The sequence below is a fragment of the Phalaenopsis equestris genome, unplaced genomic scaffold (genome assembly GCF_001263595.1).
Source record: "Phalaenopsis equestris unplaced genomic scaffold, ASM126359v1 Scaffold000779, whole genome shotgun sequence".
Lineage (NCBI taxonomy): Eukaryota > Viridiplantae > Streptophyta > Magnoliopsida > Asparagales > Orchidaceae > Phalaenopsis > Phalaenopsis equestris.
Genome location: NW_018165219.1, coordinates 124,853 through 138,951, shown reverse-complemented (window position 1 = coordinate 138,951; position 14,099 = coordinate 124,853). Strand labels below are relative to the sequence as shown.

The 14,099-nt window shown below is 34.9% G+C and overlaps 1 protein-coding gene across 1 annotated transcript in view; it reads right to left on the bottom strand.

The window, feature by feature from the left end:
* Positions 1–11,578, bottom strand: part of LOC110031157 (RING finger and transmembrane domain-containing protein 2-like) — a 35,943-nt gene extending 24,365 nt beyond the window's left edge. The window contains exon 1 of the mRNA XM_020734233.1: positions 10,761–11,578. Coding sequence (XP_020589892.1) covers positions 10,761–11,445 — 685 coding nt within the window. The 5' untranslated portion in view covers positions 11,446–11,578. The remainder of the gene's footprint in view (positions 1–10,760) is intronic.
* Positions 11,579–14,099: the final 2,521 nt, after the last annotated feature.

Here is a 14,099-nt window from a genome sequence, read left to right as displayed (position 1 = left end):
TCCATTCATTGGGAATAATTCTTTTGATCTTAAAAAGCAAAATAAGTGAATCAAGGCAATGCTATGATATGATGAAAATTTCCATTATTTCCTGCTTTAAATCAATGGATGGATTAACCAAATAATTTCAATTATTCAATGGCATGAAAATTTCCATTATTTCCAAAATTTCATTGGCAACATATTCAATGGCAGTTTGGGCGAGTACTATATGAGAAGATGCATTGGTACCCTTAAGGGAGACTTGCAGCACTTTAGAGGCTTCTTTCAGCGTGAGTTAGGGTTTCTACTTCAAGTCCTAGGATTTTCTTCCTTCTTTATTGAAGAAAAAGCTTCTAGGGCTCTTTTTCCTTTGAGTTTAGAGAGGCTTTTGTATGAGAGAGAGAGAGAGAGAGAGAGAGAGAGAGAGAGAGAGAGAGAGAGAGTTGTTAAGTGAGAGACCGTGGAGATATTTCATTGTAAGGTGATGACTTGGTGTATTACGAAGAATATTTAGCTTAGTTATAAGTTTGTATACTTTCTTGCACCTATATCATCAAAGTTTTCGATGAAATATTTCATGTTTTTCTACCTCATGTCTCATAACTAATCTTATGTCATGCTTCTATGATATAAGAGTGTTTTTCTCATGTTTTTACTATTAAGATTTTCCCTATAAACGTTTTCATGCTTTTAATTTTTATAAGTTGACATGTTAACATTTTGATCATAGTTTACTCCAGATTTGACCAATTAGAAAATTAAAACTCCATGTTATCTAGAATTTCCAACTGTCGATTAGTGGAAAAAGTAGGTTAACACATAATAACCTAGTAAAATTGATATATTGCTATTAGAAAATTATAACCTAGATAGAGGACCAGAAGAATCATGAAAAACAATACATGGTTAAGTCCCACTTAACTGTAATATGGTGTCCAACTATTCTTATGACTTAAACACAAGCTAATGAGGATTTTATCCTTGGTTGTCAACTATCACTCAGAGGAACTTATAAGAAAAACATCAAGAGAGCATTATACATGTGTCACAGGAGCATGAGCATCATCAACTTTGATCGACTTAAAGTTGCTCCCTATCTTTTCTGATGTTGTCATTTTTGTTTACTATTTTCTCTATTTTGTTGTTGTTTTAAGGACTCTTAGAATATCATCCTTGCAACTTTGATCACTTCAAATTCGATCCAATAATTAAGTACACTAGAACTCCCCATGTCAAAAATATTTTGACAAATTTTCTCGTGAGATCGGTACACGAACTATTTATCCGTATATTACTTGATTGAAACATATACTGGTGATTGACCGATTGCTTCGCAGCAATTTCAAGCATTAAATTTTTGGTGTCGTTATCAGAGAAATGAGTCAAATGTTTTATTTTATAAAAAAAATTGTTTTGAATTTTTTCCTGATCCTTTTTTCTATTTATCTGTACTCTTGTTATAATTATGCTTGTTATTTAATTTTTAAAAATCCAAAACTCCAAAAAATTGTTGCATCATTTTGTTTACGCTCTTGTGTTTTGCACGTTTATTATTGTTAGTAGCGTGTTTTATCTGTTTTTGCGTTTCCTTTTTTCTTTTTTCATTAGATAAGAGTCACTTGTGGAAAACTATACTTATGCATAGGAGTTGTTTAGCTAAATTAGTATCATTTGACCCTAAAATAAAAAATAAAGAACTTAAAAAAATACAAAAAAATCCAAAAAACTTGAAAAAATTCATTTAGCAATGACAAACCCTCACAAATCCCTTAGGGAGTATGCCAACCCATCGATAGAAGAAATCCACATAAATACCAAGTACCCTACCGTAAGAGCCAACATATTTGAACTGAAGCATATCACAATCCAAATGGTCCAAGCAACCAATTTGGGGGATCACCCCCTCAAAAACTAAACCTTCACTTTGCCAATTTCTTAGAATTGTGTGTCACCATCAGGTACCTCAATGTCTCTAGAGATGTCGTTAGACCAAGACTATTCTCCTTCTCACTTAAGGATAAAGCCAAGGTGTGGCTAATCTCCTTAGCGCCATGATCCATCATCACTTAGACTGATCTAACTCAAATTTATGGTCAAATACTTCCCTCCATCCAATTCTGCCACACTATGAATGACATCATGTCGTTCACTCAAGTTAGATGGTGAGCCGATTTACGAAACTTGTGAGTGGTTTAAGAAACTGCTTAGGAAGTGTCCACAATATGTCGTACTAATTGGCTAATAATCTAAACTTTTTACAACGGACTGTCAGAATTTTTAAGGTGGATCATAGACGTTGCAGTTGGGGGTCCCTAATATCTAAACTATTTTATGAGGCATATGAACTGATTAAGAAAATGACAACTAACAATTTACAATGGCATAACGAGAGAGTTACCACGAAGAAAGTAGCTAGTGTGCATGAGACTGATGTTCTGACCATCCTAAAGACACAGGTTGTCCCCATCTCTAAGAAGTTAAATAGTATTAGGATGAATTTTATGTCAGGATCCCTGCTAAGTGATTGCATGATTTATGGACCACTAGAAAATTCAAGTACTACTATCTTATAGAACATGAATATCATGGGGAATCAGTTCAACAGTCCTTACTCCAACACCTATAACCCATATTGAAAAACCAATCAAATTTCAGTTGGAGCAATAACTTGGGGCTGGGAAATCAATAGTGGGGAAAACCCAAGCAAACCCTATAGGAAATTGGAACCATTAAGTCAATAGAAACCCGAGACTGAACTACCCACTTGGATTTACCTCCAACTCATAGTTTTAGGAAAAGAAATCACTATTGAAAAAGTCAGTGTAATAGATGGAAAACTAGATGCAAAGCTAAGTTGTTGCCATAAGGAACATAAAGATATAAATTGGGCAGTTATTTAATTCGTTGAGTAAAAAACCCCAAGTGATGCTCCCTAGTAACACCGAGGTGAATCCAAGGGATCAGAATGTGGAACAATGTAAAATCATTAGAGTAAGGGTTGGCATGGAGTGGGAAGATACCAATAGAAAGGGCAGTAAACTTGCAGAGCTAAATCCTGAGTCGAAGAGACCAAGTGAAGAACCTACCCCAGATCTAGGAAAAATAGCATCCTTTCTCAGGAAGGAGCAAAACAGAGTATCGCCGCCCTTTTTCCCAGAAACTACGAAAGTATAGGAGAGATCAACAAATATCCAAGTTTTATAGGTTGTAAATAAGCTCGTCATTAATATTCCATATGCTAAATCCCTAGAGTGAATGCTGAGTTATATGAGGTTCGTGAGGGATGTCCTGGACAAAAAAAAAATTAAACTAGGAGCAAGTGAAATGATTGCCCCAATAGAGGAGTGCAGTATTATCATGCAGAAGAAGTTGCAAAAAAAATTGAAAGACCTAGGTAACTTCACCATTCTTTGCACCATAGAAAAAACATTTAGTGGGAGGGTTTTGTGTGAAATAGGAGCTAGCATCAACCTTATGCATATGAACATTTTCAAAAGACTATGATTATGAGATGACAACCCATCACAATGACCATGTAGTTAGCGGACCACTCTGTTACTTATCCAAAGAGGAGAATCAAAGACGTTCCGATCAAAGTTGACAAGTTTATCTTCTCTACTAATTTTGTTGTCTTGTGTATGAAGAAAGATGAAGGTTTCTCCATTATATTTGACAGATCCTTTATAGCCACCGAACGAGCAAAATTGCTATATAAAAGGGGGGAACTATCATGAGAGTAAATGATCAAAAAGTGACTTTTGATGTTTTGAAACCTATGAGGTTTCACCTAGACTCCAAGGATGATCAAAAACCAGAGTGTAAATGTGGTGGCAGAGGTAGTTGATAGCCAAAGTTTTGAATCTGTAGAATCAGACCCCGAAGAGCAAGTAGGGTAAGCAAATTTTATGGGAAAATTACTAGGGAAGAATCTGCTCCTCTTTCTTAGGTAAACCCTAGAGTTGTTAGAGAGATAATTGAACTTGTGGACACTACTACCTATGTAAGATTGAAAATTTCCCTCAAATAGAGAGAGTGTGACTTTTTAGGAGAATCCTCTATCATGCCCCTCATGAGTTTTGTTGAGTCAAGTGAATTACAAAAGGGGGTGTTGCTGAGAGTTGTGGATAAATAAGTCTTTTAAGGATTTATCATCAATTTGACCCCTAACATATCCTTCGAAAGATTACTGCAGGATTGAAATTGAGAAACTACTGAAATGTCTAAACTTGGGTACGAGGAAGAGCACATACTTTCAAAAATATCCTAGATTAGGAATGACATTTGAAGACTTACGAAATCTTCCAGGACAGTTAAAATTTGGTAGATTGATCAGGGATGACTAAGAAGGCAATTTGATCAAGGAGAACCCTTTTAGGCTTGATTTGGTTTGACAGGGTCTGGCTGGGGACATTAAACCAAACAGTCTCATTGGAGTCTTCCAAACATTATGCTTTCAATTTGCTTTAAAGTTACTTGTGTGTGTTAGAATATTTTTTTTTTTTGTTTTAGGCTTAGGTGCTTAACTAGGGTTAGGAAGACTCCAATGAGACTGGAGGTTGTTGTTGGCTTCGTTTCCTTGCTAGTAGTGTCAGTAATTTTACTTCTACTGATGATGTTTGTGGTTCTTTTATATTGATGATTTTGTGTGGTTGGTAGACATTGATGTGTATTTTTGCACTGCACTAGTGTTGATATGTTGATGAGACTTGGTTTGTTTTTATGGATGCACGGTTTACCTTCTTCTAAGATGCATGTTATATAGATCTTCCCGAGATGAATTTTATTGCGTTATGTTCCCAGTTTACATTTATTAGCAATAATGTAATTTGCTCGGTGATGATTAGTCCCTGATTTTACATACTCCATACTTTTCATTCTTGCAATTTTTATATGATTTGCATGGGATAGAAAACAAATTTGGGGGACACAGTGATACATATGTACTTTTCTTAAATTAATTGACATACCTGAGCTGTGAACTATACTTTAGAGTAGAACTCATGACAGAAATCTTTGGGATTTGACTAGATTATATAATGAATTCATTAAAAATGTAATATTCATTAAAATTAAAGGGGGGTTTAAAATTGATTTCATAAAAATTGGGTCCTTCACTTTAATAACTTCTATTTGAACCCTAAAAGATCATAGAACAACTAAAAGAGTGTAATTTAAATAGAAGTAATTAATCAGGGATAATTAAGCATTTAAATTTTAAGCTTAAACAATCAAATTGATCTTAACTTCTGAATGAATTTTAATCTTCAGAAATTCATGCTAAAGAGTTTTTAAGGATTAACTATTGGAGGAGATTATATATTGAAAATCCTTAAAAAAAATGTGTTCGAGCAGATATAACAATCCACAGTGAAATTAAAAATAATTTTAGACCTAAAAAGAAGAAGAAAAAAAGTGCAGAAGCAATAATTCAAAAAAAAAAAAACACCAATAATTACACCAATAATTTCTAAAGAAGCAAAACACCAATAATTTCTAAAGAAGCATGAGATAGAGATTGAAAATTAAAAGTTGGTGTCTAAATTCTATCCTAATTAATTAAACTTTAAGTTTTTTTCATTAAATTCTTAAATATTATATTCAAGAAAAGTTAAGAGATTTTGGAGTTGTTTGATTCAGAATTAAATGACTTAAAAATATCTATGAGAAATAAAAATATTTCAATCAAATCATATTAATAATTTTGAGATCTGTCTTGGCACAAAAAGACGGGTATTAAAGGAATGGCAAGGTTGTTAGAAATTAATGATAATCCGACCCTGAAATGATATTTGCACATCTTTTATTACATTTAAATAAACTTGCTAAATAATTAGAAAGTCTCACATGAGAGTTACAAATATCACTCAGTCTCAATTTAGATATGAGATTACTTGAAAGCAAGAAAAAGACAAGTTTGGGGAAATTGATATGATATAAATTTATGTTATTTTCATGTTTAAATGCTATATTTTCTTCTCTATTTATTATAATTTTATGTTTTTGAAATTTATTTTTGATAGTATTTTGCATGTTACAGAGGTTGAATATGCATTGCAGAGCGAAAACATGAAGCTAACAAGGTGTTGGATTGGCATAATTATGTCACTATGCAGCTTAATTATCCCAGTTTTGCTATTTTGGTGATACCATGGAGCTATGTCCGACTAACTACGTCAGGCGTTAGTGTAGCTATGCCGACCTATAGTGTATCTAAGTCGGGCACTGGCATAGCCATGCAAAGGCCCGTCGAGGTCATTTTTGGTAACCTATTCAGAAATGCATTGGAATGTTCTAAGAGAGTTTGGCAGCACTTTGGAGGTTTCTTTCAGCAGAAGTTGGGGTTTTTGCATCAAAGCCTAGAGTTTTCTTCATCAAAGCCTAGGGTGGTTTTCTTCCTTCTTTCTTTGGGGAGAAAGCTTCTAGGGCTCATTTTCCTTCGAGTTGGAGAGATTTTTGTATTAGAAAGGTTGAGTATTGTTGTGTGAGAAGGATAGTGAAGAGCTTTCATTATAAAGCGATGACTTGGTGTTTGCAAAGAATATTTAGCTTGATTGTAAGTTTTTGTGCTTTATTGCACCTGTATCTTCAAATTTTCAATGAAATATTCCATACTTTTCTACCTCATGTTTCGTAGCTAGTTTTTTACATGCTCCTGTGATGTAAGGGTGGAATTTTTCTCATTATTTTTACCGTGAAGTTTCCCGTAAACATTTTGTCTGTAATTTTTATAAGCTAACGTGCCAACCTTTTAATCCTAACTTACGCCTGATCTTACCTATTAGTAAGTTAAAACCCTATGTGATTTATAACTTCTAACAGTCTCCTAATGGAACAAGTAAGTTAACACACGATAAACTAATGAAAAAGACATTTTCATTAGAAAATTAAAATCTAGATAGAGAATCGAAGGAATCCTAAGAAAAGTTCAATATTTAAATCCCTCTTAACTGTAATATGGTGTTCAACTTTTCTTATGACCTAGACATAGGCTAAGGAGGATTTTATCCCTAGTTATCAAATATCACGTAGAGGTTTATCGGTATCACAAGAGCATAAGCTTCAGCACCTCTCAAGAACTCAAAGTTGCTCCTTACCTTTTATGCTACTGCCATTTTGTTTGCTACTCTACTCTGTTTTGCTCATCTTTTTAAGACTGTTAGATTTTGATCTTTGTCATTTTGATCACTTCAAACTAGATTCAGCCATTTAGTACACTAGAGCTCCTTATGTCATAAATGTTTTGACAATTTTTCTTGTGGAATCGATACGTGGACCCTATATCTATATATTACTTGATCAACATTTATAATTGTTTGAATAAACGATTGCTTTGCAGTAATTTCAGGCACCATGCTACTATATTCATATTAAATGGCTTTGTAGAGAGACATTTGCAATTATGAAGACTAGGTGTCACACTTCTACCCATCATCAACCTTGCCATTTAAAAGCTTGTTGCAAGTACATATATGGGGAGGGGCATTTGAAAAAGCATATAAATTGAGCACCTCCAAACCCTTTTTCTCCATCCCTACTTAGAGGTCTATCCGAATATCGTGATCTTCTAACAGACTAGAAAATAATAAATCATGAACAATGCAAACTCTTTTTTGTTCTAATTTGATTCTTTGAATTGGTGGTAATAGCATTTATAAAATCTTTGGTGACATAACATTCTCCAAGCTTAGGTTTCCTAGAAACTCTTGTTCACCCACCCTTATTGTTAATGATGTCAGGTGCATCCTCATCCTCCACTACCATTGCATCTTCTATGTACCGAACCAAATAGACTTCATTTCACCTAACTAAAGTGTAGCCTCAGACCAAACGAAATCCCTTCCCTTCTGTGTCAACCGTTCAAGCTCATCTTTCCTTTTTTCTGCAATCGCTCCCACCAACTTCATCATTTCTAATACAAATTAACCCAACATGTGATCCCAAATGACTTTGCACCTTCACTCACGAAAATCTCGCAACCTTCCCACGCAATCCTTCCGCTCTCCAACACCGATTTCTCGACTGCTTTTAGCAGCGAATTAAGATCTCGTGACATTTGGGCATTATAACATGCAAACCTTCCCCTATCTAGCCGCCAAACCTTTTTTTTGAGTCAGCCTCCTCTCCTTTCAATACCCTAACCGCAAGTTCTGACATTTGGTCGCTCTCCCTCCTTAGCCTACCAAGTACTGCTAATAGCAATTAGCTTCCCTTCTCTCATCCCCCTAACTTTTTTCTTCACTCAAAAAATATATGAATAATTTTTATCAAGAGTTATTATCATAATTGCTCCCTTATATATATATATATATATATATAAGAGCAGCTCATGGCTCCTTACGCATTAATAAAATAAAAGGTTACAATGTTGGGGAGGGAACATGAATCCCCGTCTAAAAAAGACATATAAAAATATACGGTTTAAAGGATCCTTAAGGTGGATTCATTTATTTATTTATTTATTTACTATTATTTTTAATTTTTTTATAACAATTTTAACTAATTCGACTAAAGATAAGCAGGCTAGGTAGATCATAAATAATTGACATACTTGCTAGTATTATTATTATTTTTTATCTTGCTTTCAATTAATTGAATGTTCTATTGCACAAGACCTTCAAACGAAAATCCATTGAACATCATTGGTTGAAACTCAATTTAATTAGGAGTACTACGTCACACAACTCGAGGTAAAAAGTTATTTGTTAGAGGATAAACATACACTTCATTGTAAAGGGCGTTATACCAGCCATTTATCTTCAATTCATAGAAATTTGTAGGTTTGACAATCCTACTCCAAAAAATCCCATTACTTTTACACATGATAAAAATTTTATTTTTTTTATGTTCATTATGAATTGCAAGAATAGTTTAGTATTGCTTCATTGATGCATAAATTTTTATTTATTCAATTAATTCTTGTATTTGTAGTATTTATAATTTATGAATATTATCTATGTTTTAATTTAATTTTTACAATTCATATTTGTATAAAATTAATAGTAGTCATACTGCTAAAAATATTTTTGATAGTTACTTGCTAGTGATATTTCTAATATAGGTGTATTAAAATAGTATTATGTTAGAATTAAGCCCTATTAAGCTCTTTGTTAATGACTAGCTATATTGATAGGTCCTATGATAGAATATTGGATTTTCATTAGATTGGTGTTTATTTTTTCTCATTTATATGATGTCATAAAAAATTGACTACATACGTATATATACATGCACTTTTATATTCAAATATCATTAGGTAGAGATAAATTATTGATAAGTCATGTAAAGATGAATATATAAGTATATTTGACATTTTAACATGAAAGCTAGAATAAAAAATGCATCTTATAATCACTCATATTTATGAGCATAAATATAATTATACTCTAGACTATGTGAACCTATGATACTTTTATTACAAAGTAACCTAAATTTGGAACATTATATGACATTGATTATCCCGTCAAAACATATACAATATATTATCCCTTTTATGGTGTGTATATTGTATGTCTCATTGTCTTATTGTTTACTGTTTAATAGATATCAATTATTTGTTAAGTTTGAATCTTCAAACTCACTCACTGATATTTTTTTATAGCAGGTTCTACCCGTGTATTTGGTGGATGTTGTCAAAAAGTAGATTCTTCAATACTAGGCTATTTCTATAATTTCAATTATTGTATTTTTTTGGGTTTAAGTAATGTAGCTTATTCATTTGTTGTTTTAATTCTTTTTAATTAGTTCCATGTTCTTCTTACACTAAACCAATAATTGATTCTTATTTATTAAGAAATGAATAAAAATTTGACTTTTCTTGTTTAACTTTGTTATTTGTATTCTTTGTATACAAACATTTCATTGCGGGTACAAAATTAGTTTATGTACTCCTTCATCAAATCCGGTGTTGCTAAAGTGCACCATCTTCTGGACAACGTGTGTGACATTTTATTCCTTCTAAGCCCTCGAAATATCCTATTTTAGATCATGAGTATAAACATCCTCGTCGAAATATTTCTCCTCCTTTATCAACAAAATCTGAGGGTCCGAGTTTCGCCTTATCAAGAAATCTTTTGTTAGAAGTTTGTTTGGCATCGGAGCCATGCTCAACAACCACTCTTTTCATTTAGCAAGTTTGCATGCACAAGATAAAGACAGTTGATTTGCTATCAGCTAGAGACATTTAATGCAAACATTGTGCCCTTTGTATGTGTTTCCTTCCAGGAAAAATGAACATTTTTTTCCCACAGCCCAATCTTCAAAGTTGTTTTCTCCTTTATAGTATAGCTTTATTATTTGCCTTAACTACCCAAGCCTTTCATCCCTCATTCACCAAGTCACATTCACTTGTGTCCCATTAGCATTTTGTAAATAACTAATTATATTTTTTTTTCATTTTTATTTAATAAACACACTATATTTGATTTAGAAAGTTTGGTAAGGGATCACATGCACCCATCTCGAGAAGGAAGGGAGTGTGGTGGCAAGGGGTGTTGAAAGCCATCACAAATGAGGTACCAATCTAGCAATGTGGATGACCCCGATGGCTTCATCTAAGACTATTAACTTGAGCCAACATCTTTTAGTGCCTCAGTTACTCTTTTTTTAAGTCCTATTTTCAGCCTTATTCCATGGTTTATTTTAATTAAGGCAATTGTACGATAAGTAACGAGTGTCAAATTTAACATAATAGCAAGAGAAACTAAATTCAATAAAAAACAATCTTCCAGCTACTTAAAACGTTGAGATTCAGAGGCAGCGGAGCACCGAAGACAGCATACCTTGTAGATGCTGTCGGATGAAAACTACTAAAAGAAGCAGCGAGAATGGAAGAACCTGCTCAATGCACCTAGCAGCCTGCTGTATATCGTATCTCTGGTATGCTGAATCCCTAGCATTACCTCCTGCTACGCTCCCTTCCCCTTCCACACTCTGCCCCCCAACGCCCAAAACCGATGGAGACTGCGTAGCTCCGGCAAAAGTGGAGACTCCAACTCCGGCATCACTGCTCCCTCCATCTCCTCTCTGTCTCTCTGAATCCATCTGCATCTGCTCCATAGATACACCATGATCTCCAAGACTACCCTCCCTGAGCGGGCCAACAGACAGTGGCTGCTGAATACCAGCGCTCGTTCTTGGATTCTCCTGATCGCCAACGTCAAAGATCCTAATGGATACTTCCCCGTCCCTGCTATCAGTGACAAAGGATTCGTCCACCTGACCGGGAGCACGCTCCCCTGTGCTGGCGATGATTCTACGGCCGCTCAAGCTCTCACTCTCTAGGTGGACTGATCTCGGACGAAGAATCCCAGAATACTCCAGCAGAGCAGACAACGGAGCCTGGATCAAATCGGAAACCGAAAACGGCAAACCGTATCTCCTAGAACCACCGCCGGCACCGTTTCCTCCGATGGTCGAACCAGCCGGACTTCTGAAAAAGTCTGAGTTACCACCGGAGGCGCTCATATTGGGAGAAGAGCAAGAAATAGTACGCGATGGACCACAATTTGCCGGCGGAACCGATGAAAGGTCGGGACACAGAGCGCGGCTCCTGCGAACGGCCAGCTGAATAGATGGAACCCTAACCCTCCTGGCCTTCGATCAAGCCGGGCACGGCGAGCGAGAGAGAAAGAAAAGAGATGTACCCTTTTCCTGAAAAAAAAAAATAATAATCTATCACTTGCCGTTCCACTTCTCCGGCTCGCAGGAGAAAAGCGAGTGTCGCAGAATGGTCTTTACCAACGCCCCAACGCCCCAACGCCCCAACGCCCCAACGCCCAACGCTCTTTGGATGCCGGCTTTGGGTTTCCGCACAACGTGCACCAGGAACCTACCTACGATGGAAAAAAATATTTACATAGTGCACTTAGAGGAACGTGCGTACCCAATGAAATCACGTCAAGATATCCCGCGCGAGTATTTCTCTCCGTGTTATTCATGTGTTATTGTGTGCTATTCATGTGTTATTGTATCCTGAGAATATTTCTGATGTTATAATAGCACAATAACACATGAATAACACATGAATAACACACAATAACACAAGAATAACACGGGAGAGAATATTTCCCTGTGTTACTGCGTCGTTTTTTTCTCTGTCGGGAATATTTCCCGTGTTATTCAAGTGTTATTGTGTGTTATTCATGTGTTATTGTATCCTGAAAATATTCTTGGTGTTATAATAACACAATAACACATCAATAACACGCAATAGCACATGAATAACGCGCAATAACACATGAATAACACAGGAGGGAATATTATCCGTATTACTGCGCCGTTTTTTTTGCTCTACCGCGCGAGATGTCGTGGCGTGTTTTGATTGGCTACGCATTTTACGTGCGTAGTACTGATGTAATATTTTGGGCATTTACATACATGCCAACCAATTTTTGTGCATGTAGTTTATCTTAATAAGTTCACTGATTATTTGGAGTGTTTATTTAATTCAAGAAAATTAAAAAAAATTTATTTTGGACCCACTTACATACACTTTTGGTAGGGGGAGTGTTTTGATTGGTTTACCGTACGTATTTCTGCGTACAGTGAACGTACATAATAATTTTTCGATTATTTGGAATACACACGAATTGAGTGCTATGTATTTAAATCTCTTTTTTTTTTTTTTTGTAAACAGAAAAGAATTGAGCGATATGTATGTAAATCTTTGATTTGTTAAAAATTTTTATTTCATTGGATGTGCAAATATGCATAAATTAGGTGGTATTTAAGTAAATCTCCCTTTCTCTCTCTATTATTAGGCATGCGCGAAGGATAAGAAGAAAAGGGGGAAGATGAGTACCTGGCCGAAGTGTCACCGGAGGAGAGTAGGGGGTGAAAGACGAGGGTTACCTTTCTCAGTGGTTTCGAGTAGAAGCAGAGAGGAAGTGAGTGAAAGATGAGAGTTTCAAAGGTCTTCGTAGGCCGCGGTCCCGTAGTTAGCATCCCAACTAGCTCTAATCGCGATCGTATCGCTAGGGTTTTGACCACGAAGGCGGCAGTTTTTGGGCGGAGCCGGTAGGAAGGAGAAGTGGGCAAGGGTTTTTGGGCGGAGCCGGGAGGAAGAGAGAAGATACGCTAAGATGGCAACAACGTCAAATAGAGAAGGAAACGTGGGACGGCGGGGCTCCACCCGCGGCCCACGTTTAGTTAAACAGTGAAACGACATTGTTAAATAAGCTTGTCGAACGTTTATTCCAAACAGTGAGATAGCGTTTTCAAAACACTATAGCAGTTGATAAGCTGCCCCAAACGCGCACTCAGTTGTTTGCGTTTATACAATCTAAATTATTTTTCACATTAAAATAACACTTTTAACATTTAAGAAAATGAAATCCACTTTTGTCGATATAGATAAGATGACACACAAGTAAAAATAAAATTTTAGGTGTTAGACATGTAAATACGAAGGAATCGAGCGATGTAAATCTTCGTTAAACATATACAAAGAAGGTTGTTTGATTTAAGTTTGCCCAAAAGAATGAAATTAGAATAAAAGAATAAACTAAATTTAATACATTTAAAATGTTTAGAAATTTTAAATTTCATAACAGATGTAATCAACCAAACTCATGATATTTCATACCCTTACTTGTAACCAAAGCAATAATCATTGATTCCATAATTTATGTTAAACCTTCAAATCATATTCTCTTGTGCTTAGCATATTAAGAGGATCTCAGGACATACATGTTTTAGGATTTGCTAATACATGTGATTATTCGACCAATTTTCGATACGTTAAGTATAGAAGTTTACATTTTTGCGAGGATTTGATTGATTTTTTAGAATTTAAGTTAATTTAGTTGTGGTGGATTTGATTTAAATGATTTGGATGAGAGGTATATTCCTTATTTCCATCATATTTTATTATGGATGATGTAAACATATTTCACAGTTTAAATTGATAAATACATTTAGTGTTAATCAAAACATAAGTGAGAATGTTAAGAAAAAAGTTCTTTAAAAAATGTCGTAAAGCCACAAAGACAACTCCATGGAGGAAAAAAGAAGAAGAGAATAAGAAAAAATCAAAGTACGTTGTAGCAATATGTTATGATAAAGAAGAAGAAGAAGAAGAATCTAAGATACTACCAATTCATATATATATATATATATAT